The 27741-nt window shown below is 32.6% G+C and overlaps 1 protein-coding gene across 4 annotated transcripts; it reads right to left on the bottom strand.

Annotated features, from left to right (window-relative positions):
• Positions 1–875: 875 nt before the first annotated feature.
• LOC133174259 (inhibitory POU protein-like) lies at positions 876–24826 on the bottom strand. Of its 4 annotated transcripts, none has more exons than XM_061309339.1 (3): positions 9735–9964; positions 7094–7165; positions 877–2304 (listed from the first exon to the last, which is right to left on the bottom strand). In XM_061309339.1, exons 1-3 carry the CDS (start codon positions 9771–9773, stop codon positions 1429–1431), a joined length of 987 nt encoding a protein of 328 aa, XP_061165323.1. In that variant the 5' UTR covers positions 9774–9964; the 3' UTR covers positions 877–1428. The 4 variants fall into 4 exon arrangements, with proteins under 4 accessions (XP_061165322.1, XP_061165323.1, XP_061165324.1 ...); XM_061309340.1 differs by lacking the exon at positions 9735–9964 and adding an exon at positions 12458–12581 and having other exon boundaries at positions 878–2304; XM_061309341.1 differs by lacking the exon at positions 9735–9964 and adding an exon at positions 24806–24826 and having other exon boundaries at positions 879–2304.
• Positions 24827–27741: the final 2915 nt, after the last annotated feature.

The raw sequence follows: 27741 nt of genomic DNA, 5'->3' as shown, positions 1-27741 counted from the left end.
TGATAAAAAGTTTAATTCTGGGAAGTTCAGACTAGAAGTTGTGTGTATGTAAGAAATTTAACTGAATAAGCCATGTGGAATACTACCCCGCTCTAAAGACCACAAGTAAACATTACTGCAGTTTTAATTGAAGAAAAAAAATTTTCGTTTCTCATTTTTATTTTACAAATGAAATACACAATCAGATAATGAAATTAGTTTTCATTTGTACACCAACAATTGTCATAACAAAAACAAACAAATAAGAATGAATTGAAGGAGATCAGTGTGATTGTAGACAGGTGCCCGCCCGGGGGTACGGCGTCTGTTGTGTCATGTTGTACTTCTGGACAATGAAACATACAACAATCCCCTAATGTCCCCGCTCTTAATGATATTGTTTCCATTTGTGTTAGCGAAATAGGGGATTCTAGTCACTTAATAACAGAATTAAACTCGCTTTATAGCTTGGAAAGTCGACTTTGACTTCTAATGCCGACATCAAAGACATTATACTAACGGCAATTTTACCTTCATCTCAATTTACTAACGGTTTAAAATTTCATTTCAAAAATCCAGTTCTTTTGAACATACGAGGTTTTCTTTCATCATATCAGAAAACGGTGTAATTTTCAGCAAATATCATATGATTTTTTATATAAAAAAAAATAATCATAATGATTGTATTTAAAATTATCCAAAACACTTTCTTTCAAATATAGGGTTAAGATTTAATTGAAAAACAAAAATTTAATGTTTCCATCCGCTTTCATTTCTCTATGAATAACCTATTCTTTCTAATGAACATAGTTAATCATCTCTTAAAACTTGTTCGATTCGCTATTTTTTTTTTTTAAGAAAAAGAAATCAATGTTTTAACGTTTCCGCCATTAGTAAAAAAAAAATTGATTTTTCTAAATTCTCTCGACAATAAATGAGACAGAATCAAAGGTAATAAATAAGAAGTAAATAAATATAACAAATTTAAAAAATAAATAACATTTCTAAAACATATCACACAATATTTACGATAATCATTAAAACGTAAAATAAATATTCAATTATTAAGTAGGTGTATTAATTTAAGTAATAAACAATACGTCGAAACATTTGTATAAAAATGTGACACTCTCAGCACACAGAGACAAAATACCTTATTTTCACTCCTAGTGTTGCTTGTTGTTCAGGCAACATATTACCAAGTAAAAATCAAATTTTATAGGTATTAAAATATTATAAAATTGACCAGCATACTCACACAATTCATATCAGTACCCGGAATAACCTTTTTTAAAGTTTCAGCACATTATACTGACCGTGACCAGAAGTGATCCCAGGAGGAGACCGGTGGACATTATCAGCAAAATATTAGTTGCAAAACTTAAACGCAACCAGTGCCCGTAGTTTTTTATGCGTATGAAGCGTCAATTTTGAAATTCATAGAATGTTTCAATGAGGGGCCACGGCCGAAAATTTCATACGCTTCTGCTTTTGCCTTTGATTACAAAACCAAACTCTGACAACGTTTTTCTTCAAGTCCAATTTCTCTGCAATTTGGGCGATTTTTTCCCCAGACGGTCTAGGCTGCACCGCAAAATACGCTTCCAGTGATCGTTTTTCCGGAGCTGCTATCGAGGTTCGTTTTCGCTTCCGCTCAGCTGCTAGACCACCAGCTTCCGCTTCCTTTCTTTCTCTCGCCTGTCGTTCGGCTTCTTCCAACCAAGCCTGAAGAATAGGTTTCAGTGCTATCATGTTATTATGACTAAGAGTTAGTGATTCAAATCTACAAATTGTGCTTTGACTTAGAGATCCAACGCCTGGAAGTTTAAGATTAGCCAATGCAGACCCTACGTCCGCTTGTGTGACCCCTAATTTGATACGGCGTTGTTTGAATCTTTCAGCAAATGCTTCCAATTCGCGCGGATCACATTCCGTGTCGTGTATAGCGTGGTGTACAGGGTGGTGTCCGGGAAATGTGTGGTGGCCTCCCATTGCGTTAAGATTGGTGCAGACGCTTGGCTGGAACATTTGGTGGTGGCTGTGTGGTATAGAATTGGCGATGCTGTAGTGGTTCTCCGGCATTCCACCAAGCGACATCCCATGGTTTGTTGTTAACTGTTCTAACATCGAGTCCCCGGGACCAAAGCCCGTGTGACAGTTCATTTGCATTTGATGTCGAGGTGGGGTGACATTATGTCCCCCTAAGTCGGCTGTGTGGCCGTAGAGTCCATCATGTTTCATTAAGTTTTGTGATGACTGTTTTGGAATGTCCACAGCCGCCAAAACCTCTGCTCGCGACAGAATGCCATCATCGAAAAAGTTACCCTGGAAAAAAAAATGCATCCGTAAGACATGTTGAAAGAAAAAAATTAAAAACATACCTTTAAAAAGGAAGATTTCTCTTTTCTCTGTTTTTATAACATCAGTCCCAAGCAAATGAAATGATTTTAAAGTAATGTCTTTATAAGTATCAATGGCTGCGATAAATAATTGATGGTGTTTAAGCAGGAACACATTGGTCCCAGCTTTTATTGATATCTCGTACTCAGGTAAATTAGTTCTCAATACAACAAGAATGTCAAGATAAAAACACAAGCTTCATAAAATATGAAACATGTCAAACGATAGGAGCCTCCATTAACGTGCGATTAATTCAAGAGGTCGGACTAACACGTACCGTAGATCCCGTCACACAGCGCATACGGTCGGGGGGTCTGTAGGGTGGGGAATACCTCCCTCCCGTGACATGACCGGGATTTAGGGAGGATAATCCCACTCCTTGCTTAGTGTTCATCATTGTTTGGCACTCCGTGGATTCTGGATAGGCCGACCAGCGGCCTGGCTGGATTTGTGCTACTCCAATATAACTTTTACGATCCTGAAGTCGACGGAGAGAGAGAGAGAGAGAGGGATATGTCTATGGCAGAGAAAATTGATATTACATTTTACTATTGAGCGCTTCATTCACGAGGCACCTGTTCTCTGTTGTTTTGAGTCACGTGGGTTTACTAATTCATCAACTAGAAGCGCATGCTCCCTTTAAAAGGCCACTATTATGGACAAATTATATTTTAAGCCAGAAATGATTCTTTTTCATTAACATAAAAGTTGCTGTAGCCAATAAAACTCCGCTCCGATACAAACTCTACGAATGCCAGGGGGCTGATCTTCGATTCGAACGACTTCATTTCCTCGGTATCTCAAAATCATAAAGCTTTTTTTTTTTCCTTTACTCGGCTAACTTTTCTAAGTTTTTGTCTTTAGGAATCCTTTTAACATTGTTTCTAGAAAATTAATGGTTTGTTTTAATTTTTTTTATCAAAGGTGGCGAGGAATCTTCAGAGGATTTTTCCAGCCTTTTAGACAGGGGATAATTTATTCTCATTAGCTGGACGACAGCTTTAGAATTGGGGATGGACCGTTATCTGATGGAGGAGGAAAAACACACCAGGGGAGTCGAGGTCTCTGAAGGCCAGGACAGGGTTTATATCCCCAGAAATTACAAAAGCGGAGTACGACATCGCTCGAGACCGTCTCTACTGAAATTGGAGAGATGGTCCCCGACATTTTCATTAAATGTCAACTCCCCTATTATTGCCTTTCTTTATTTGAAGCGTTGATGATATTACATTGCCGTTTTTATTGGGGTTTTTTTTTTCTGGAACCGTATTCTTTTCCTTGTTTGCCTTTTATTCTTCTCTCTTATAGCCCTAATTCTTAATTTTGATCGATGAAGAAAAATATTTAAAAATTGATTTCTGATCCTTTAAACTAAATAAGATTATTTCTTTCTTTTATTAAAAGCTTCCTTAACTGGAAAATCAATTTTCTTTATAAGTACATACGCTGTATAAACATTAAGTAAACTTTTGGAACACTCGCTACCCTGTTTTAAGTGCATATGTTTTATTTCAAAGCGATTCAAAGGAAATTTGTTTGTAGTAAAGATCGATTACATATTGCTGGTTGTAAGCAGGAAATGGTCAATGAACGCTATTTCAACAGATCAGTATAAATTTTTAATTTCTACCCCAGTTCTTGCAGACAAGCTCATAAAAAATGAAGCATTTCACATGTGTTTGTGTTGATGTGATTGGATTCTGATTTCCTTTCAGTCTCCCTCGTCCTTTGCTTAGAAATTTGTGTAAAAATTAAGAATTAAAAAAAATCAAGCAACATATACGATTAAATTGGAAATGTTAACACTTTCAAGAAATTTCAAGGGAAAATATGGAGTAAAGTATTATATAATCTTTTTTCCCCTAAAAATTGATTGTTTTTTTTTTAACAGAAATGTTGTTTGGGGAAAAGATGGTCGGCTTACGAAACACCTGCTCCCTCGTTGCTAAAAGTAATGTCAAGAAAAAAATCTAATTACCAAGTAAATAATGTCTTAAGATGACGTTAGACAATGTGGAAATTATTGATGTTATTTCTTGTAAACGAGGAGGAACTTCTCTTTTGAAATGGAATTGAAGTTTGTCCAAAGAGAAAGTGAACCATTTGTTTTGTGGCCAATCAACAGCCACAATGCTGCTGTTATCTGCTTAATTTGTTTTCTCATTTTCAATTTGAGTTCATCATCGGAAGTGAGAGGAAATTCTGAATTAGTCATCTAACGTCAGTCAAATTGTCAATTTCCTTCCGGTACAAAATCACGTGGTCTAGTTTACTCGTCAACTGCAAATCTAAACTTTGCTTGCACGTGTTCTGGGTTTGCAAACAAGGACGAATTTGATACGGTAGCAATTTATATGAACGTCTATTGTGTGTAATAATTAAGACCTCATCGTGCATGCACGTGCACATCACAACCGACACAAAAAAGTCGTGCGTGAGTTAATGAAGTCAAAAATCTAGCAATTGAACCTTTAATCGGAAGACAGAAACTACCTTAATGCTGCGATTTCAGCCAATTATGTCGATATTTCTGTTACGATTTCATGAAGAGGTGTGGTTACAACACGTATTTTAAAGCGAAGGAACATCAAGGTGATGAAACGAGCCAGTTTCACTAGTACACACAAGAGTAAATTTCATACATTTGTCAGAAACTTGTAATTGACATTAATACAAAATTTTAATGTTTTCCAACATATTTCAAGCACGTGAAGACATTGCACATATATTTCTTCAGAGAAGATTAAAATTTGCACATTAATTTTCATTTTGTTAGTCACTGAGAATTTTTCCTCTGCATTTCATCTATCTGTCGCGCTCAGGAAAACATAGTGCACTGCACGCATCTATCAAAGTGATATTAATTTGCGGGTAAAAGTTTGGAGAATTTGTACCTTGGGAATAGATTATAGAGCGATTGATGGAATTAATTCTCCTGAAGTGTGTACTTCATCCGCTAATGGTTTCGCTATCAGACACGGCACGCAGGATTTGACACACGTCGGGGTATGTTTAAGTCTCGTACCTCAAAAGTCTCGCGATACCTTTTATTGCTTGCAAAAGTTCCTTCATGTCTCAAAAAAAATTTTTTTTTTTATATCTTTTATGCATATAATATAACTTATAATCAAAACTTAATTATTAATTGAAATAATTATAATAATATACTTGTATGGAAATGCAATATTTCAATTCTCTCATTAAATTGTTTTTGTTAAGTTTTACAAGAGACAAAAATCATTATATATATATATATATATATATATATATATATATATATATATATATATATATATATATATATATATATATATATATATATATATATATATATATTAAACAGGTGACAGACACATAAAAACTGGATCATTATTTACATGTAACAGAAAAGCCTGCATGTGTGATCGCAAGAAGATTATGCTACAATGAATACAAACTATAAACTTCATCAGCTTATGCAGTTTTTCTTGAAGCTGGAGAAATATTAAAATATAAATATCTTCTTTTTACTTATGCTAACAGTTCAATCCTCAAATTAGATCGATTTTCTGATGAAATTTTATTCAAAAAGATATATTAGAATATAGAAACAACGTCCAAGACTCTTCTCAGGAAATGTGTTTTATTTATTTATCTTTATATAATTTCATTTTTTTTCTTATCACTAAGCATATATATATATATATATATATATATATATATATATATATATATATATATATATATATATATATATATATCTATATCCACTTGCCTTTTATTTAATATGCTCACTCTCATATTATTATCCATTTTAATGTTTTTATGTTTTAGTTATTACTTTGTACTCTGATGTGTCGTATGACACAGAGAATTTAAAGTTGATCAACTCCCAACCATCAGCAATATTATTAAGCAAAGCGAGACAACTCTTGATGACGACAGCGAGAACAAAGATCACGATAAAAAGATTTAGAGACGAATTCACATTTCCTGGTCTGTGGCTTGGGTTGAACGTGTCCTTCGATGTACAGCTGTCGGGGTTTACAGTGCTACAGAAAAATGGTGTTTGTTTTACGAAATCCTTCCTGTATGACATGTACGTATCATATTCTCCCAAACTTAATGTAATGAATACTCAATATCCGGATAAATTCATAGTCACGATACAAACAACGAGACTTGTGGTTTGGAAAAGGCAGATTCTTTTTCGATAAATTGAGCTAAATAAAACAGAGATAAAACTACTTTTTATAATAATCATTCGTCATAATTTTCTCTATTTTAGGGGGGTGACTGATTTAATAATAGATGGAATGAAACGGAAAATTGCGCACACCTTTTCCGCGCTTTGTTGAGAGGGGAATGAAATGGAAACTGGATCTGCAATACCTATTGAGAATATTACCACATTATGAACCTATTGAATTATACTCAACTTATTGCTGAAGTATGTGACTATTGGACACCACGATGAATTTTATTTTTATTAGGCGCTGCAACATTATTACTCAATATAAAGGTTTGTCTTATGTATTAAATACAATACGAATTTGTTTTCAAAAGTGGAGAAAATTGTTTCTTAGAGCTTCACATGAAAAGATTAAAAAAAAAAACAAAAAAAAACCACATGTAATAGATAATCACATTCAATCACATATCACACACACACACACGTATTGAGTATACAATTGGTGAAATGACCACACATAGAACATAAAACACGGGGACTTACTTTATTCCACACTACGGGATATTGCTCGTGGTCCCCTCCGAAGTCACGTGGGGGTCCCAGTGTGGTCAGTGTCTGAAATACAAGACAATTGATCATAAAATTTTACCCTTGTTCTTGAATGATTAATGTTGTCAATAATTAATTTTTTATAAGTGCACAGAATAACGATGTCCTTTTGTTTCCAATTGACAGATTCATAATTTTTTTTTTTTTTTTTTTTTTTTTTTTTGTGAAGTATTCCCCTCGTTTCCTCAGTTGATATACACTTGAAGAAAGTTTGAAAATGGACAGCCAGTCAAACTTTAATTGTCAAAAAAATATTATTTATAGAAGAAATTATATCAATAATTGACTTTGCGGTATATATAGGCAATGGCAAAGGGAAAAAAAGGAATTTATATATATATATATATATATATATATATATATATATATATATATATATATATATATATTTATTTATTTATTTATTTATTTATTTATTTATTTATTTAAAGTGTGATTTATTTATTTATTACTGGAATGATTGTTATGATCGTTTATGTTATAAAAGAGAATTTTTGAAGACTGAGTCTAATTGCTGCCGAGTAAATAAATAAATAGTTTATTCAGGATATAACTTTGGGCAATACAGCCCATCAGTTTACAAAAAATAACATATAATAAGATATATTACAAAATTTAAGACTCTCAGTGAGCCTAAACTGGGGGGTGAAACCCCTGGTCAAGTGTTCCTCAGTCCCACAGTTCCACTCATTTATAGTATACAATAATATATATTGAACAAATTAAGTACAATACAATAAGCAGCACAATACATAATTCAAAGTTATAATACAATGTGTAGCAATGATGTTTTAATGTACAGACATCTGAAAATATAAACCTTACACAGATAGAAATTAGGTTAACCTGATTGATCTTCGTTGCGTAATGTTAGAGCATAATGAATATATTTCCCTAAACCAACTAAAGTAGATATGCGGTTGGTACCCAACAATTGGATTAATTTAAAAGTACTTGGCGATTTGTAATAATATTCATTTATATATTTTTTTCTTAAATTTAGATATCTAGGGCATTGAAGAATGAAATGAAATTCGTCTTCTATTTCACGTGTATTACAAACATCGCATAATCTATCCTCTCTACTTTTGCCTTGGTACCTTCCGCATTCTATGTTAAGATAGTGAGACGAAAGTCTAATGCGGGAAATATGTTTTTTTAAATTACTCTGAAAAGGTTTTGTTAAATAGGATTGCATTTTACAGAAGTCAGATTGGACAATATGTTTATATAGAAAGCATTTTGTCGAATTATCCATAAATGCAGTGCACTCTTGGAGGTATATATCTAGGATTCTATTTTTATACACGTGCATAAAATGAGCAAAGTTTATTGCTTGCTGTTTTATCCAAAATTCTCCCAGACCCAATCTAAATAGTTCCAGTTTTACATCACGCGCCCAGTTTATACTTGTTCCCGACCCATTCTCTGCATCATATCGAAGGTATTCATAAGAAGATTTTAAAATGCAGTTTTCTGTTTTTAATAATTTACACCAGAATTTCATAATTTTCAATTTCCTTTGTATAATAAGTGGATATCGTCCCAATTCTCTATAAATCATATAATTGCATACATTGCGCCTAACACCGAGGGTAATTTTACAAAAGGATAAATGCAGTCTTTCAATTTCCGGAGATTTATGAAAACCCCAGATTTCGCTTCCATACGAGATAACACTTCCAACATATGTATCAAAGAGTTGACATCGGGTTTCGACGTTGAATTCAAATTTCTGTATATTACGGTTTAAACCAAATAATGCTTTTTGACCTTGTTCAGCTAATTTCTTTTGTATGTAGAGTATAGATCTACCTGAAGATGGACAATGAAGCTTGATCTAAATTCACAGTTAAGTACCATATAACTTGTTTCTACTAATTGATTTAGGTAATTCTGGTTTTTCTTGTTAATAAAACTGATTTTATTATTATTATGGAATGTTAAAATTTTGTCGCAAATATATTATATAAGCGCATGCAAACGAAAGGAATAGTGCATTGATTAAACTAATTTAAATCAACAAGTTATTAAAAAGTAACGATTTCACGTGATATGCTTTTTCAACACTTTATGCACATGGATTATGATAATTAAAATTTTCCTTTCATGTGAATTCATTGTGACTAATAAACCTGGTGTAAAATATCCAATAGCATCACAATATTATTATAAAAATTCAAAATTCTGGCGACTATCACCTGTTAATGGACTTTTTGAAATTTCGCTACCTTTTATGATCATTTTTATGGAATCAATAAGCGAGAGTAATTATATGACGGTTAAAAATTAGTTAAATGTGTTGTTTGTTAAAATTGCTTTAAAAAATGATCCAACAAAACGTAGTCCATTCTAAACTCTGAATTTCCTGAACGTATTTTTGGTAAATGGTTAAAAACTATCAATTTCAAACTGCAGACGCAGTTTAAAATTTTAGCAATTGCGGTTCTAACCTGGCGACATTATTTCATGTTAATTTAAGATAGAGTATTCCTGTTTATAATAGGTTTAATAAAGTTAAATTAATTTCATGCAATTATCTTGCCTTGCCTATTAAAAATTTGATGAAACTCACCACTTTTTCGACATTATCAAAATCCTCAAAATATTTCATTCTCGTGTGTCTCGTCTAGTGGTTATGTATGAATGGAAAGAAACAGGGATAACCTAGCTTTATACTACAGCCTTTTCTTTGTCAACAAACAAATTAACGGTACTCTTTAATGAAGATCATCTGATCTGATCGGATCTTGTTAAACGAGCCCCTTTTTGATATGACCTCTCGGGACCAGACGACAACAGGTAAGCAGAAGACAGGTGGCACGCGCCCCGCGCGCGCGACATATATCACCTTACTTCATACCCAGAATATTTTACAATTTGGGATTAATTGATCAAACGGTAATCGTGAACAGGAATGCCTCCTGTTCTTCTATTGGGTATAAATTCAAAAAAGAAAACATAACAACAGAATATGAACAGGTAACATGGCACACGCTTTACAAATGTCAACACGAAACTGTTATAATTCTAGACAATAGCCGATTTACATTTACTCGCTAAAACTATGTTATTCGTCTTAATCGAACTAAATAACACAACAATAATAACAATTCACCATCCGTGTTAAAATTTGACAATTTGAAATTTGTTGTATGTCCGCTCAGCTGTGAGTAAAACCATTTCCAATGTGACGGCAACTAATTATATTTATATGCACCTGCAGATATCTTATAATATTTTACTGCTCAATAATTATCTTTCAAGGCAAAGTTTTATTGTTGTTGAAATTGTGTCATTTAGAGAAGTAAAATGTGCACCACTGCTACAATAAACCCAAGGGGAAAAGATATTACATTTATTCTAAAATTTAAGTGATTAGTTAATTAGAATTTGCATAAAAACTTCTTTTTTTTGTTTTTGGAAACCTCGAAATATTAAGGCTGCTCTCTAAGCAGCAGCATAATTTCTACATAGAGATAATAGATCCATTTCAACTAGAAAGAAATTATTGATATTTTCAATATTCTCAAATGAAATTTTAAAAAAAAAATCATCGAAAGGAGAGAAATTATGGCGACCTTGAAGTCGAGGATTATTAAATGGTGTTAGGCACTTCTCTTAATGAGCCGCTGTCATTAAAAGGCAATATCTTATGTTCTGAAAAAATACCACATGAGCAATCCAGCAAAATATTTAATTATTTCAAACACAAATCACTTTTAATTTATGTCCTATAAAGAGACCATAAAGGAAAAAAAAAATAGAGTATTTTTTAAGCAAGTCTCTCGAGACTTTAGACAAAATCACGGCGCACCTGATAAATTTTGCCGCAAGAAAAATGACGCAATGTTGCAAAATTGCTACCGTAGCGTGAAAATTAATGAATGTTGATTTGATTTCTTCGGTGATATTTCCGACAAATCTGTCTCAATTATAGGTAAATACTGTCCAATAATTCTAATGCTGCGGCCAAAGATTAAGCGCTGTTTCATTTGATTGTGATTTCTCCCGAACAGTTTTCATATCATCTTAATCATTTTATAACGATTTTCAAATTTGCTTCTTATTTGAATTTGTTTAACCGGTTTATTGTCAAGTCAGATCGAGTGTGCAAAACTGATGTTTATTAATTTTAGTAGAAATGCCACAAAAGACTTGAATCGTTTGGCGTAATCTAGGGATTATTTATATAGAAGCCATCTCTTGTCATCTGAAGCACTCGCAAGGGACAGCGGACAAAAAACCAAACAATTCATTGAGCGTATTTATACAAATAACTCGACAGATTGATTACAGGTCCTAGTTATTTACAAATCCACGGGAAAAAAACAGTGCACATTTTATTTCACTGGAATTAATTTTAAACCTGGATAAATTTTGCTGCAGATTGCGTGTTGACACCTTTGGTAGGTAACGCGCGTGCGGCGCCCTTAAGGTGTCGGGAATTCTCTGTTTTAAGTGGTATTCCCCGCCCTCTATCTGTTAATTTCAATCTAATTGGCTACGTTCTAAATAAATCTAAGGATCTAATCGGAAATTGAAACCGTCTTAATCCAGAAATCACGTTATTTCGACATTTAATCGTCGTCATTTTTACAACTTAATTAACGATTGAGTTTCGAATAATTTTCACATCAACAACTTGTTGGTTTCCCAGCCGCGAAATACGATAGTAGCAAAACGTGTCGCTTTCTGATAAAGGTCTGCCTCGTCCTCTTACAAAAAGAAACTAGTCCATTTCCGTTGAATATCGCTCAAAATTTGCAATTCTTTTTTTTTTAAATTCTTTTCTGTTCGATTCCTCTTAATGTATCTTTTCAATATTCCTGCTCCTAGAATTCCTTGTTCTTCAACAGACGAACAAAAACAGCAAAAGATTTTTTTTTTCAAGTTAAGACGCACAAGTATAAACATATATCCCAAAAAACTGCTGTTAATCCCTTGCCATATAAACATAAACCTTCAAAAAATTTGCAGAAAAAAAAGACTCACTTAAAATGTTTTAATTTATGGGACAGTATGCCGAGTAAACCAGTCAAAGTTGGAACCTTTTCCCAGTAAAGCATCTTATAACTGAAGTTATAGTATACAAATTAATCGAGTGTCGGAAAATTATAAAAATTGCAAAGTCTCATCCATAAACTATGAGGAAACCGATGGCGGATGTCATTCAATATTCTGGGCCAAATTAACAAGGGTAATCCACGTTTAATATTTCAAAATCTTATAGCGGAGAATAAACTTGACATTAAAGATTAAAGGAATGTGGAAAGAAAATCGTTATTTTGGTCTTACCTGGGAGTGTGGATGATAGAGCCCATATCCGGACATTTCAGTAACAGGTAATGGACCTCAAGAATGGTGCCAAAATCAGTATGTCAGATTTATAAAAAGACTACCTCAGATCAGAAATTCTTTAAAGCAACCTTTAAGTTTAAGCCGCTTTCGTGAAAATTATGACTTAGAGGGTTTTGACCATATTTTTAAGTTACATTAATGGAATAAGTTGGTTTTGTAAATCAATGTGAAATGGATGCCTGTGATTGGTGTTCAGAGTCTGCGGAATCAGGGAGGAGGCGGGAACACGGAATTACCTGAAACACTTCAAAGACAACAGCCTCGTTCTGGCTCCCGTTACCTGGAAGCTGGTACCGTTTAACATATGTGAAATGAGAAGTACTTGTCCCATCAGTCACCATTTACATAAAATATTTTCCTTAAATGTATTTTGAATTAATAAATGATAAGCGTTGGTGATTTTTCAGATCTTTCACTTTCTTCATTAAGTGCTTTTGCACAGTTAACTAAGAGAAACTAATTAATTATATGTGAAACGAAGACGCACCGGCAGCAGGTACGCTTTGAGATCGAGTGTACATGTTTAACTTAACTGGGCGCCCACCTGTTTCTATTATATTAATGAAGACATTTTCATTTTATTGTTACTTTCTATTCAGCTTTGTTAGATTACTTTTTGCTTGTTTCAACTTCTTTAAAACAACTTTAGCAATTTTATGAATGGATTTGAAATTTACACCCCACCCACCTTATCCCAACCCTTCCTTTTAGAATATTTCAATCATGTTCTGTGTTTCAGCTCAGATATATTTAAAGAAAAAAAAAACTCCTGAAGAAGTGTATAGAGACTCATTAATTTCACATCATTAAAAATTGAAGTATTTTCATTTCTGAATGAAAATCCTGAATGAAAAAGATTTACCTCGCATTTAAATATTTGATATCGTCAGTGAGAAACTCACACAGTATCTACATATAATATTAATGGTAGTCTCTTGTGTGTGTGATGGTTTTATAACGTCGGCAAATCTCTCTCTCTCTCTCTCTCTCTCTCTCTCTCTCTCTCTCTCTCTCTATTTTATATATATATATATATATATATATATATATATATATATATATCACTGTACTTTTTATCTCAAATAAATATTTATTTATTTTAATTAGTAGTGATAGTAGTATTTATTTTCATTAATATTATTACCAGCATTATATATTTTTTTTTCAATTAAAGACTAGCTTCAATTTTTTTTTTGGGGGGGGGGGGGTTTCCTTAGAATTTCCAAAAAATCAAAAATGCTCAGTTGTAATTGAAAATACATTAAATTTCACTTGGGTCCTTGGTGACTACATAAAAATATCGTAATTTTCTCGCTAGTCCACGTATTATGACGTCATGAATTGCATCATCATCCTCAAATCCTGAAAGTTTTTTTTTCAAAAATGACCAAAAATGTAAGCTATTTTTGTATATTTTGCATAGAGCCCCACCTCTGGTCCAAAATGTACAATTATATAACGAAAAAACTGTTTCGGGAGATTATAATACATGTTTTATTTATTTATTTATTTTTAACTGTTTTTTTTTTTTTTTTTTTTTTTTTTTTTTTTTTTTTTGATCGAGGGGTGGGCTCATATTTTAATTCTTTGTTGAAGGTAGTCAAATACACCCTTTTTCTGCAAAATTCAGGATAAATGCAATTTCACAAAGCCTGTTTTTTAATACCTGGGCTCTCATAGGTAACATTTTTTATAGGAAATGAAAGCACCAAATCTCTGCTTTATATTGATGTTTGAAAGGGGACATTGGATCTTGGTCAGTTACTTAATATATGGGCAGGGTCATTTTATAAATAACGTGAACCTAGCTCTTTTAATGAGAAAATGTTTCTCTGCCTTTATAACATTTAAACTATAAATCTTTATGTAAACGTTAATAAACACCTTTCCCACTTAAATTTATTGTCCCCTCGCAACAAAGTTGAAGGGAGTATAGTAACTCCGCGCTTGTGGGTGGGAGGGTGGGTAAGTGCGTGAGTCAGGGAAGTTAAATTACGCAAACTTATAATTTATATCATAATCTACTTGCTTCTTTTGCGAGGGGATGCTCCGCTTTGCGGTGCCCTTGTTTTTATTTAGACTTGATCACCCTTTTTGAAGTAGGTCTAACCTATGAAAATATGGATGACGAGGCAACTTCTTTTTCATACTATTTTCATGCAGACCTGAAAATACCTTTACACTTTATGTGACACAGTCAGTAGGAAAAATTAGTTCACATTACTGTCAAAGTACGAATGTTTGAAGTCCAGAAACGTATCAATAAATTGTGAAATGTTTGTAAAATAAAAATCTTCGTATAGACCGGGTGTTAGGTGAATAATAACAATTTGTGTAACTGTATACAGTAGATAAGATATTGGCCAGCTGTCACAGACACCTGTCACGGACCGTAACTGTACTGAATAATTTATACATAGCAAACCACACACATAAAACATACTATTGCACACTCTTCTTGCTGCAGAAACAGATTTTATCACCAATAATAAAAAATACCCCTTGATTCATTGGTGAAACTGCAGTAATTCGTACACGATATATATCCTTAGGTTTTTGTGATTTTGAAATTCATTATACATGTAGTCAATTAATTTATTTATTTATTTCAAAAACATTACAAAAGTTTTGAATTTTATTTGCTCAAGTGGTGTAATTATGTTGAGATGCAACTTAACTATGATAAGATTCAACAACTTCAAGTTTTTTTCTCAATGACAAATTATAAAAAATCTCATAATCTGACTTGAATAAGTTGCATATCAACAAAAGTAAGTTGAATGTCGTCATAAATAAGTTGCAAGTCCTCATTAATAAAACGCATACATGTCGCGTGAAGGCGATATTAGATATTTCATGACAAATGTTTAAACTTATCAGTCACTACTACTATACTATACTATACCTCATTTTTCATCACTACATGTCATGTCAACGTAGTTGACATATTTATGTTGCATGTTGTCATAACTATCTTTTATGTCGACATAGTCTGTAGACATATAACTTGCATATTTAGGTGGCAGAAATATGCCACCATATGCTACAAAGAATGAATAATATTAAAATGATGTGGAATTAAACCAATAATTTAACTGATTGCAAGTGATTTTTACTTTGCCAAAATGTCAAATGTGATATGTAAGTTAGTAAGTTTGAAGAGTGTTTATCATCTAGCATCATAAGGCATTTTACATTTTCAACAGTCACAATCTATAACTTTGCATTGTAAAACAAGAAAAAAGGCATTTGAATTGTTTTACATCCACCTTTTATATATATTACAGAGAGAAGTCACGGTAAAACATTTATAGAACCGTATTGGGGTTGTTAGTTTATTTGTAATCATAAAACCCCTACAGGTTTTAGGGTTTTAGACGACCCGATCATTTGTAGATATTCGTGATTTTACAGCTTCAGTAGCATCACAAGACATGACTGTATACATGAACTGTACTACATATGAAATGGGCCTAACGTTATGGGCCAATATCAAAACTCAAAATCTTTCAGAATCTTTTTAAATCACTTCGAAATGGCCAATGTCGGAGTGAAACGCCTCTAGACTGAATATATTTTTTGCAATGTTTGAAAAATGTTCATTACGCGTATTTCCGCGGACAATTTTTTGAACAAATAAGAAATATTGATCAGTCTTAGTTTTTTTTCTTTTTATCATGAACATATATGATTGTTATTACATAATATGGTCGAATGTTTGAAGAGAGGACTTGTTAGAAACTAATTAGAACATGCACACATTTGCGAAATAAATTTTGGGTGGTATATGAGAAATTGTCACATTTATGCTCATGTAATTCGGCAATACCGAGTAGAAACTCAATCGTCATATCTTACAACATATGTCCAATATCCCTTGATTGGTTACCTGTTAATTTCTCTCCGTCAGGTATTACAATCTACCTGTGTCAGTACCTTAATTAGATTTCTGGGAAGAGAATTGAATCTTCTAGATTAGATTTGTCTTTTGATTCGTTACCCCTTAAGATTTCTGTCGAAGATATGGGTGGCAATAGCCGCTGAACGGTTCTCACGATATTTACCAGAAATGACCTTACAACACAACGGACGAAGTCCTATAATGACCAAAGTCACGTATTTACTTGAGATCAGATTTCAGAATTTTACTAACCCACAGTATTTGGCTTAAATAAATTGGGTTCTAGTTTATCATAATGTTTTTGTGAATAAAGAGTACTTTACTGTATTCATTTTTTTTTTCTCTAAGTACAATACGTCTATGTCAGAGGTCAACAAAAATGGCGACCTTTTATTCACTACCATATATCATATTTCTTTGTTATTTGAAATATTTTAGACAATTCTTCATTTTCTTTTTTGTTCATTCAATTTAATGTAGGTCACAACGTGTAAATTTTATTATCGGTTAAGGTGTTAAGGGAAAAAAACATACTGATAACTTTTTGCTGCCATTTCAGGACAATTTTAATATTTAAAGGCATCCTATGGGAATTACGATTAAGGAAGTAAATATTGTAATGAAATATGTCTTCAATTCTAAATTTTAATATTTCACGATTTTCTATGTTGACACATTTCACGGTGGTTTTAATTTAACGGTAATTGAATTTCTCATGACCAAATACTTATTTTAAAAATTATTTTTTAAAAACAAAGAAATGGTAAATTATTCATAAAATATCTGGTAACTAACTATAACTCCCGTTTTATTTACCTTGGCTTTCCAAACTGAATGATTTTCTATCATTTACCATTAAACTATTAGGGTTTTAAAGGTGCTTGGACACAGATTTGAAGTTAATATTTTCTCAAATTTTCTGTATAATTTCATGACTTATATGTTGCTATAGCATTTCATACTAAAATAAAATAAAAATCTTATTTCCTCTCGAAGTTATTGAAACTTCAAATTTCTGGACGCGTTTGATTGACACATCCTTGCACTTTCACAAATTTTAATTTTATTCTTAATACTTAAGAAAAGTTGCAATTTTGTTGTGTATTAATGAAAAATATTAGAACTATAATCCAGAAAATTCAGAGTAGAAATGTTCGAAAGCAAAACCCACTCACAGTATTGTCAGTCCGTGCTCAGTGGTGTGTGCCGACTTTAACAATTGAACACACCCGGTGAATCGTAAACATTAACAATAACAGAGCTCGTGCCCTGTTTACAAAAACAGTTTACGTTTCACGGGTGTATTCAATTTGTTAAGCTCTGTACACAACACTGAGCACGGGCTGACGATATTAGTGAGAGGGTTTGCTTTCGCACATTTCTACTCTGAATTTTCTGAATTATAGATGTAATGTTTTTCATTAGTACACAACAAAATCGCTTCTTTTCTTAAATATTAAGGATAAAGATAAAATTTGTGAAAGTGCAATGGTGTGCTAATCAAACGCGTCTAGGAATTAGTAGTTCCAATAATTTCTAGATAAAATAAGTTTTTAATTATATTTTCGTGTGAAATGCTATTGCAATATATAAGTCGTGATATTATACAGAAAATTTGAGAAAATATTAACTTCAAATCTGTGTCTAAGCACCTTTAAAGTGCAAGATATGTCTTTCATATTTGAATGCTACATTGATATGTGGACAATATTCACGATGGCTTATTGTTGGCGTAAAAATATTTGTTCGCGAACATAGTGAAATTAAACCCATCGCAATGTATTCGTCTTTTACAGTATTTGTTAATGCATGTATAACAAATAAGCGTGTATTTCATTTGGTGTGCAGGGCTTGAGATCTCAAGTTAGATTGTTTCTCACTCCAAATAGCACTGAAAGGTAGAAAATTAATCCTGGAATATTTTGAATGAAGTCCATTTATAATTATATATGTTCACAAAAGTCAACGTCATAAGTAACAAACGGTTAATTCTTATTGCTACAGGTGTACTAGATTTTATGTACCTCCCAGTGGCGGATTTAAGGGGGGCGCACCCGGCGCCCCCCCCCCCCCTAGAATTGTAAAAGTTAGCGTAAATCAGTTTCGTTGAGAAAATGTAAAAATGTCTACTCGGAAGACCTCATTTTTACCCTACAAAATCTCTAGAATCCAGGAGCTTCCAGGAGGCTTCGCCCTGGACCCACTGGGGGCCTCAAGGCGGCCCCCAGACCCCCTGCCTATTTTTGGCGCCCCTCTAACTTCAATTCCTGGATCCGTGCCTGCCTCCCTTCAGTACTTACAGTTCTTTGATACGTCTGATACGTTTATGTACATTATACATGTACATATTCCCTTATAAAATTTTGACAAATTCTTTATAAAATGATACCCTAGATTTCTTCACAAATTAAGCCTTCTTAAAGAATATGATGATTTGTTTCTTTAATCACCCAATTCAGTGGAAATCCAAGAGAATTTTTTTAAACAATGATGATGACGTGTAAATACACGTTTTGAAACTCAAGAATGGATGCATGAAGGACGATGCCTTGAAATACAAGATACATATATGGTTGACCATTTAAAAAAAACAAAGAGAGAGAGAAGGGAACTTTTCATCATGAAAATTTGATGAAGACATGATCTCCTGAATTGGGTCAGTGGACATAGAAAATAGAGCGGGTAAGCAATAAATCACAAAGAACCATCAATCGTTCAGTACCAGTCGTATTTATCCTAAAAGAAGAAACCAAATCTGATTATGATAATCCTTTGCTTCAGATTTATAACTTAATGGAAAGTATTACATTACATAGAAGTACCTCCTCAAAATATTGTAACATTTAAGTCTGCTTACCTAAATTAACAGTTACGATATTACAGTATCATTTCATATAATTTAAAAACAAACAGCTATAAGATTGTAGGATATAGTTATTTAGATGACAAATATATTAAATTTTTAGTGGTTGGGAAGAATTGCTTTCGATCTTAATGCAATACAATCAAAATTTAACTTTATTTTAATTTTTTTATATAAACCAGTAAATTAAATGAAACAGACAAAAGCTTTGATTGCTTCCTTTAAAAAAACTATATACTCCATTTGAGGATCAAATCAAAAACTTATGGATACTTCATTGTTATGGACAGGTAGCATTTGCAACTTTAGATTCTAACCAGAAGTCTCTAAGGAGACTGTAGCTTTACTGGTTTTACATTACAAAGACAGAGAAAAGTAGCACTTGGACTTAAAAGTATGGCAACAGCATTGAATATCATAATGATCCATGGTTTAGTCTCTTTTGTGTCAAGTTTAATTGCAATTGGACAGAAACTGTGATAGGAGTTGCCTTTTGAAAGAATTCACCGAAATTCCTATTTTTAGTTACTATGATAGCACCATTTGTTAAAATAAAAAAAACGATAAACAGGATTAAGTGTCTTAGTGAAGTCAACTTGTGTACCGAGATTATTGAAATCCGACCAAAATTGTAGCGTTTTTAAACAAAACACACAGAAATTTCTATTTTTAGTAACCATGGTAACCCTGTTCAACGAAATCAAAAATTGATATAGAGAATTAAGTATCTTGTGTAGAATACTTGTGTATCCAGTTATATTGGGATCTGAATAAAATTGTAGGAAGACTAGCATTGTGAAAGAATTTTATTTTTAGTAACCTTGGCAACATCGTTCGTTGAAATCAAAAACCGATACACAGAATTACGTATCATGGTGTAGTCTACTTGTGTACTCCATTATATTGAATGAAATATGTGGAGATAACGAACAGTATTCAAGCTCAAAAGTCTATTAAACATTACAAAATAGGAGCAGAGCAAACACGGACCTCTAAGACATCAGAGGTGGGATCAGGTGCCATGGAGGAGTGAGCATCCTCTGCCGACCGGTCACACCAGAAATTAGATTTAATTTGTAAGAAGAGTAGGATTTTGAAAGAATTTACAGAAAAATCAACTGGCAACACCGTTTGTCTGAAGGACAAGTGGTATTGTACAAGAATTTCACAGAAATTTCTTCTTCTTCTTCTTCTTTTTTTTGTTAACCATGACAACACTGTTTAATAAATCAAAAACCGATGAACAGAATCCTGTTTCTAAGTGTAGTCTATTTGTGTACCCGGTTATAATGAAATTAGACTAAAATTGTTGGAGGAGTAGCGTTTTGGAAGAATTTCTTTCTATTTTTAGTAACCATGCCAACGCCGTATATCGAAATCAAACAGCGATATACAGAATTGTATATCTTTAGTGTAGTTTACTTGTGTGTATATAGTTGTATTGAAATTTGATCAAAACTGTAGGAGGAGTATAGCATTTTGAAAAATTGTTTGCAGACGAACGGACTGACGACAGACACCTTACTATCGCATAAGCTTTTCTGGTCTCTGGCCAGTACAGCTAAAAATTGGCTTTAAAACGACAATGAAGCAGCGCATTTACACAATGTGATATTTTTGGAAAAAGTTCATTTTTTGTTGTCCCTGGGTTTTCTCTTCATTTCTTTAGAAATGTCTGCTCTTATCTTTGGGTGCACACGTATTGTGGAAAGATGACCCAGACGTAGCAAATTTATAGAAAAAAAGTATTTAAATGTAACATTTTGTACCAAATGATCCATCTAGCCATATTTCAAGGCATATATAAGCAAATCAAAATACAATATCGGGAAAATATTTCCCTTTCCTATATCACAGGAACTCGATTTATCAATAGAATGCTATAGAACTTTACTTTCTTATTGTACCTCCTATCAACGAGGGGGTAGCATATTACATATGGGAAGGTGTTTTGTGACCAACAAAAAAGCAAAAACGCTCAAAACATTAAACAAACGTCCATTTGAAAATAAAATCGGCAAGCATGATCATATGCACTTCAATACAAAAAAAAGCAAAGGTTTAAGATTTTCTGCCTAGAGAATATTCTGATGTCACGTGATCGTAGGGGAACATCTTAGTCTTATTGTCAATAAAGAAGCCAGGTAGGAAAGATAAAGGAGTGAGAACGTAAAATCTCGCGTGACTTGGCGAAATGGACAGAGAATAAGGAAAGCTAACAAAATTACTGTCTGTGATAGAGATTGATTAAAACAGTACATAAAAGAACGGCCCTATAGTTTGAAGGTGTCTACAATTTAATTAAACCGGAAAGAATTTGTGAAGTTTAATTAATCACGGGAACATGGTGGCCAGGAATTCTAAGGGCCCGTGCGAAGAAGTTGAGCGAGGAAGTGATTCCAATCAATTTTCATCCTATTAGACATGCTTAAATTTAAAATCCTTCTGAATTCGACAAGTAAAATCCAACCTTCATTTAAGGCACCATAGGATTAAGATTTTTTTTTTTCAATTTCAAGGACACATTAAATTTTATCGGCAGACACTTAGAGACTGAATTGTAAACTTTTTTAACGCAAATCAGGATTTTTTTTATTTAATTAATGAAGATTGCAATTTCATAACAGTAATACAATGTATAACTTAAATACATTTATCCCATGTTTAACCCCTTTATCCCGTGGATATGACTCATTGGATAATTTTTTCATATTCCACAGTTAAGTGCAGTTGTGACGTCACAATGGTTTTTGCGTTAGAGTGATGAAGTAAAATAAAGTGGAGTCCTCTATAAAACAGTGTAAAACATTGGATGTGAAGTATTAAACATGGGATAAAAAGAATCTCCCATGATTTGTAGTTGGATATGACTTTTATCCAACTCGTTGTGTGTTTTTATCCCCTCGCCAAGGCTCGGGGATAAAAAACATACAACTCGGATAAAAATCATATCCAACTACAAATCATGGGAGATCCTATATCTATTTGACCGCATTTTGCGAATCAAGTCATATTTAAGTCCAGTTTTGCAATTCCAAAAATCGATATGCATTACCAAAATTTTTTTATCAATACCAAGAATATTTAAATATCTCATTACCGAAATTTCCATAAGTTAATATTCGGATCAATATATAGCATTTCCGAAATCTCTTCTTTTAGTCAGGTTGTGGTGCTGTTGCCCCCTGCTCACCAAGAGTGGAAGGGGGCTTTCAGAAGGATAAGCTTCATCAATTTGTTTTAAAATCAGCAGTAATCATAATTAATAAATCAGTTATAACAGATTATACTCCTGTACACCCTGGTAGGAAAGACAAGGCTTAGTAAGCTTAAGTCGCTGTATTTCTGGATGCAGTAGCAAACTTTCTTTAGCAGCCATCCTGCTTACCAAAGCTTTGCAATCAATTATTTGTATCGTATGTCAAGAAACATATGTCAGAAACAAAAAGAAATTTCATTTTTTTGGTAATGATATATAATATTCTTTGGAAGAGAAAGAAAGTAATTTTCGGAAATTCAATAACCGACCAGTTTTCAAAAATTTCGGTAATACATTGACATTACATGAAAACGGTCTAAATGAAAATAATTTAACAATTTACTTTCATTTAATTGATCCTGTAAATAATATTTGAAAAATTTGCTAATATTAGCAATGCATCTATCCATAATTTTGTTTACCGAAAAAGAAAAAGGTTTTCATTGAATAATGATCGAACAATTAATGAAAGTCCTTCAACTTTGTTTGCCATGCACACGTTTATGTGTCGTGTTGTAAATTTTGAATTTACAACATGACAAATGTATTCCACGTGAAAAAAATCCTTCAACACAATCTTTTAAAAATACACATTGACTGCATAACATCTATATTAATGTTCAGTTGCACATAGTTGTAATAAAATGACTGTTTCGGGATTGTTCTACTTCTTTTTTTCTTCAAGTGAGAATACATTGCTAATATGTTTTAGAAATATAATTAATTAAAATTACAACTGACCCGATATGTGTGTGCGGGGAGGGAGGAGGGGCTAACCACAGGTACCAGTACGTTAACTTGAAGTCCTAACACCCATGTTTTTTGGGGGAGGGTTGTTTTCGTTTTTTCTTTTTTTATATATTTTTTAAATTTTTTTAATGCATCAACCAGGTATCAATTCAATGTTTACATGATAAAACTGGTTATTGTATTCTTTTTTTTTAACATGAAAAAAGTAATTTTTACATGAAGCACAGGAAAATTTCAAATAGTGCGTAAATTAAGTTTAAATGATGACAAATTATCCATTTTCAGGACGAGAAAAAAAAATACAGTTTTTTTTTTAAATACAAGATATTCGGCTTTTTAACTGTTGATCAGCAAATATTATATATATTTTTTATTTTATTTTTTTTTTTTAAATTTCTTATTATTTATTATATTTACTGAAAAAAGTAATTTTTACATGAAGCACAGGAAAATTTCAAATAGTGCGTAAATTAAGTTTAAATGATGACAAATTATCCATTTTCAGGACGAGAAAAAAAAATACAGTTTTTTTTTTAAATACAAGATATTCGGCTTTTTAACTGTTGATCAGCAAATATTATATATATTTTTTATTTTATTTTTTTTTTTTAATTTCTTATTATTTATTATCTATTTTTGCTTTTAGATAAAAAATGATTTGGTCGTAAAATACTAAGTAATTTGATGCTACATAAAGAGTCATTCATTTTTTCCAATCTTTATTTTCTCCATTTGTAGATTTGAGAAGCAAAAAAAAAAAAAAAGAAAAAAAACAAAAACAATAACAACATATTTACATCAACAATTTTCAGTTGGGGAGGGTACTATCAACTACCAGGAATTCCTCAAAAATAAAAAAAAAAAAATAAATAAATAACATAAAAAAAAAAGGTCATCAGACGTTTTTATTGAGGGGGCACAAGCATATAGTAGCTGTTTTCTATATATCGGCAAAATTATTGGGGGGGGGGGGGGGCATCCCCCGGTTCCTACTGCCATGAACTATGGTGTCAAAAAAGCTATTTATAAAAAATGAAATGGGCCACAGTATGAATGGTAATGCCTTGTATTGAATAAAGAGACTGATATATTGCTGTGTCGATTTGTAATTAAAGGTATGTAGCGGGACGTGTATTCGGACATCTTGTTCCCAAAATTAAATTTAAATAGAAATGTATTCATCAAGACAAAAATGTTATTCCTCACGTGTACAAACCAAAATGTGTACATTGATTCTGTGTAAACATTTAATTTCTAATTTAATGGTTCCGAAATTTCCTGACTTTGAAAAAAAATAAACATAACTTTTAACCCTGATTCACGGTCTATTTCACTTCGAAATGCCTGTAAACATGATGGCGTGGGCAATTCTTCTGTTTGATTGCATTGTAACTTAATTCTAGTAACTACATTTATAATAATTTGTAGAAATTCACCATACAAAATAAAGAATATTTTGTTTTCTGCATCTAATATATAAAATTGAAGAAGAAAGAATAAAAATAGACTTACCTATAAATAAAAATATTACGAGGGGAAAAAACTTCTACGTCCAAAAATGTAAATAAATTGGCCATTCTTAAGCAGAAGAAACAGTACATTCCTGGTCAGGTTAATTTCTATAATGAACAGGTGAATAAAGCCGGGGTACATCTAAAATTGATAAATCTGAAAATTTAATAACATATAAATATTAAAGTAAACTGGCGGCGTGTCTATTTAAAGAAGCCTCTTTTTCCTAGTGTTTAAAAATTCAACAAGGTGATTTTGTTGGAAGAAATTCAGGAATTGAATAAGCCATTTCCTTGAATTTTTAAGGCTTATCAATCATATATAACACTTGAAGACTTCGACTTTAACTGATTAAAATTCCTCTCAAGAAATGAACCTTTTTATTTAAAAATGATTCTAATTAAAAAGGTTCATTTAATCTTGAAAATAAAAGAGGGTTTTTTTTCCCTAAACAGTTTGATTTTGTCATCATTATGTATAATTTTGCAAGTAGAACCATTGTATCCTCCATGAACCTACATTTTTTCCCACAGTAACCTTGAAAATACCCCCAGGACTTGTTCAGAGTTTTATGTTCGCAAAAAAATTCTCTCATCGCTTGTTAAATGCAAATTGATCGTTCATTACCAACCATCAAAACTTTCTGTTCTTTGCATCTCGCTTCGCTAGTCAAAAATTGTTTGAATTTTTTTTTTCGGTTATTAATTATAAATAAGATGTGCCAAGTTGCTTTTAGAAAATTTTACTCTGCTTTCAAATTTTTCTGTCTGAAATGTCCATGCCTCACCATCCGCAACACCTTCAGGATTTGAAGATAGAGCTTATTAATATTGATAAGAAGTGAATTGGATTTTAAAACTGGCTTAAAAGCGGGTATAGAGTCTATATTGCTGAAGCGAGGAATGACTCTATAGTTTCAATCTAACTTATTAATTATTTCATAGGTCCCAGATATACCATTGCCTTACGATCTTATCAGTGTATCTCCGGTCCTATTCAGTGAGTCCGGAAACAGGCGAGTCACGATAGGATCGGAAGTCTATTCCGGAACACTGCCCATGATCACTAGCGCTAAGTTGCCAGTTAATTCTTAAATATTTGTCTCTCAGGAGTGCTGTTAATGATAAAGTATGTTTTTGATGCCACTTTACATATACATACATATGGACAAAGGAACAAATAAACTGCTATCAACCAAGAGTTAATTTACATTAATTATTTATGCTAAGAGTGATGTTCTTTTCCCTTTGACAAGTGAGATGAAAATTAAGAAAAAATATATATATTTTGCTCATTATATTTATTTATTAATTTCAAAGTACATGTAATGTACAAGTGGTTCCGAAGTAATAAAATTTCCCTATGGTGTTCGAAATTCATCCCTCCATGTCAAGGAGAAACCCTGACATAGTTCTGAGTATTCTCTTTTTGAATTTATCATCTTCTTTTTTTCGAAAAACTAGATTTAAAAAAAGGCTTATTTTTCAGTGAAACAATCTCTTATCTGTGATAACTTTCTGTAGACTATTGTAGCCAGAGAAAAATCGTTCTTTTTCTTCCATTTTTTCAGATTTTGATGGGAATCCGAATTGATTCGAACCTTTGGCTTATCACCGGACTTGTTCATTCGACTGTTTCCCCTGTGCCATAGATATATTGTAGGACAGTTTGTGGTCAAACGATAAATGCCAGAGAATGCATTTTTGGGATAAATAAAATTTTATAATCTTAATTATTCAGAATTAGACCCGTGGAGGGGGGGGAGGCTTGCTCTCCTATTGCTTGTTTGTAGTACATTCATAATTCATGGAAATTGGAATGGTTAAAAGATAAACAACATACTTTATTTGCTAGGAAATGAACTGGGAGAATTGAATGCCATGAAATTCTAAAGTAAAGCACTTGATTCACCGGTTTTATTTTACATCATACGTGGCTAGAAATTAAAAGCTAAATTTTAAAAAAAAAAATAGGATTGACGAATGCTTATTGATTAATTTAAATATTCATTAAACAATTTTTGATAAAAAGAGCAGTCCCGTTAGCTCTATACACAGCGGGTATCCCGTGAGGTCTTGTCTCTCTATCCATTTTAGGTCATTTTCCCGGAAAAGTGTGTTAATTTTATTTTGATAGGCTGTAAATTACAGACATAAAACTGTTGAATGGGGCTCAGTGGAGCTGGTTAATTGATACACCTGTCTCCTGTTCTGAAGAACTACCTGTGAATAATTGATGGAGAAAGCATATTGAAAGCGGAACCTCGTCAAGTAAATCGACAAGACTAGGTATTGTGTGGTGGGGCCCGGTATCATACTCAAGTCTTCATATATACCCAGCCTCCTAGAATGGACCCAAAGAGGATTTCAAAATGAATATTTCATAAGTTTAAATGACAAAATAATTGTTAGAAGGATGGAACTTGAGGTAATGGAGAGCTGTCAGCTTCACACACAAATAAACTACAATATCTAGGGACTGCGATGCCAATGGTCCGTGTTTGGTCTAAAGTCAGTTGATAACATTGGGCCTCCCCGGGGACGATATCTCGTTACGTGCCGGTACCCAGGGAAGCAGATTTTCTTCTCTGTCATTGGCTATAAATTTCAGACTTTTTAATACATACATGTATCTTATTTGTATACTGTACCTACAAACTGCAATGCCTTTATGTAGTATTTGAATGCAGAGTGCAAAGATGGGAATCAGATTCCATTGACAATACCAAATATGCGAAACTGTTGTATAGAAAATTCTGTTGCGCGAAGGAGATTTTATGTTTAGAACGATTTTATTTAGAGTTTATGTTTTAAAACTTTCTTTCTTGTGTTTTTTTAAATTTCATTTTGGGAGGGGGGTGTTTGTTTGGTTTCGGTTTTTTTCTTTGTCATGGTGTGTGTGTGTGTGAGGGTGTGTGTGTGTGTGTATTTTGTTTT

Source organism: Saccostrea echinata, unplaced genomic scaffold (genome assembly GCF_033153115.1).
Source record: "Saccostrea echinata isolate AGI-Se365-2 ecotype Australia unplaced genomic scaffold, CSIRO_AGI_Sech_v1 ptg000057l, whole genome shotgun sequence".
NCBI lineage: Eukaryota > Metazoa > Mollusca > Bivalvia > Ostreida > Ostreidae > Saccostrea > Saccostrea echinata.
The sequence above is the reverse complement of the archived record's forward strand: the minus strand, read 5'-3'. Positions and strand labels throughout refer to the sequence as shown.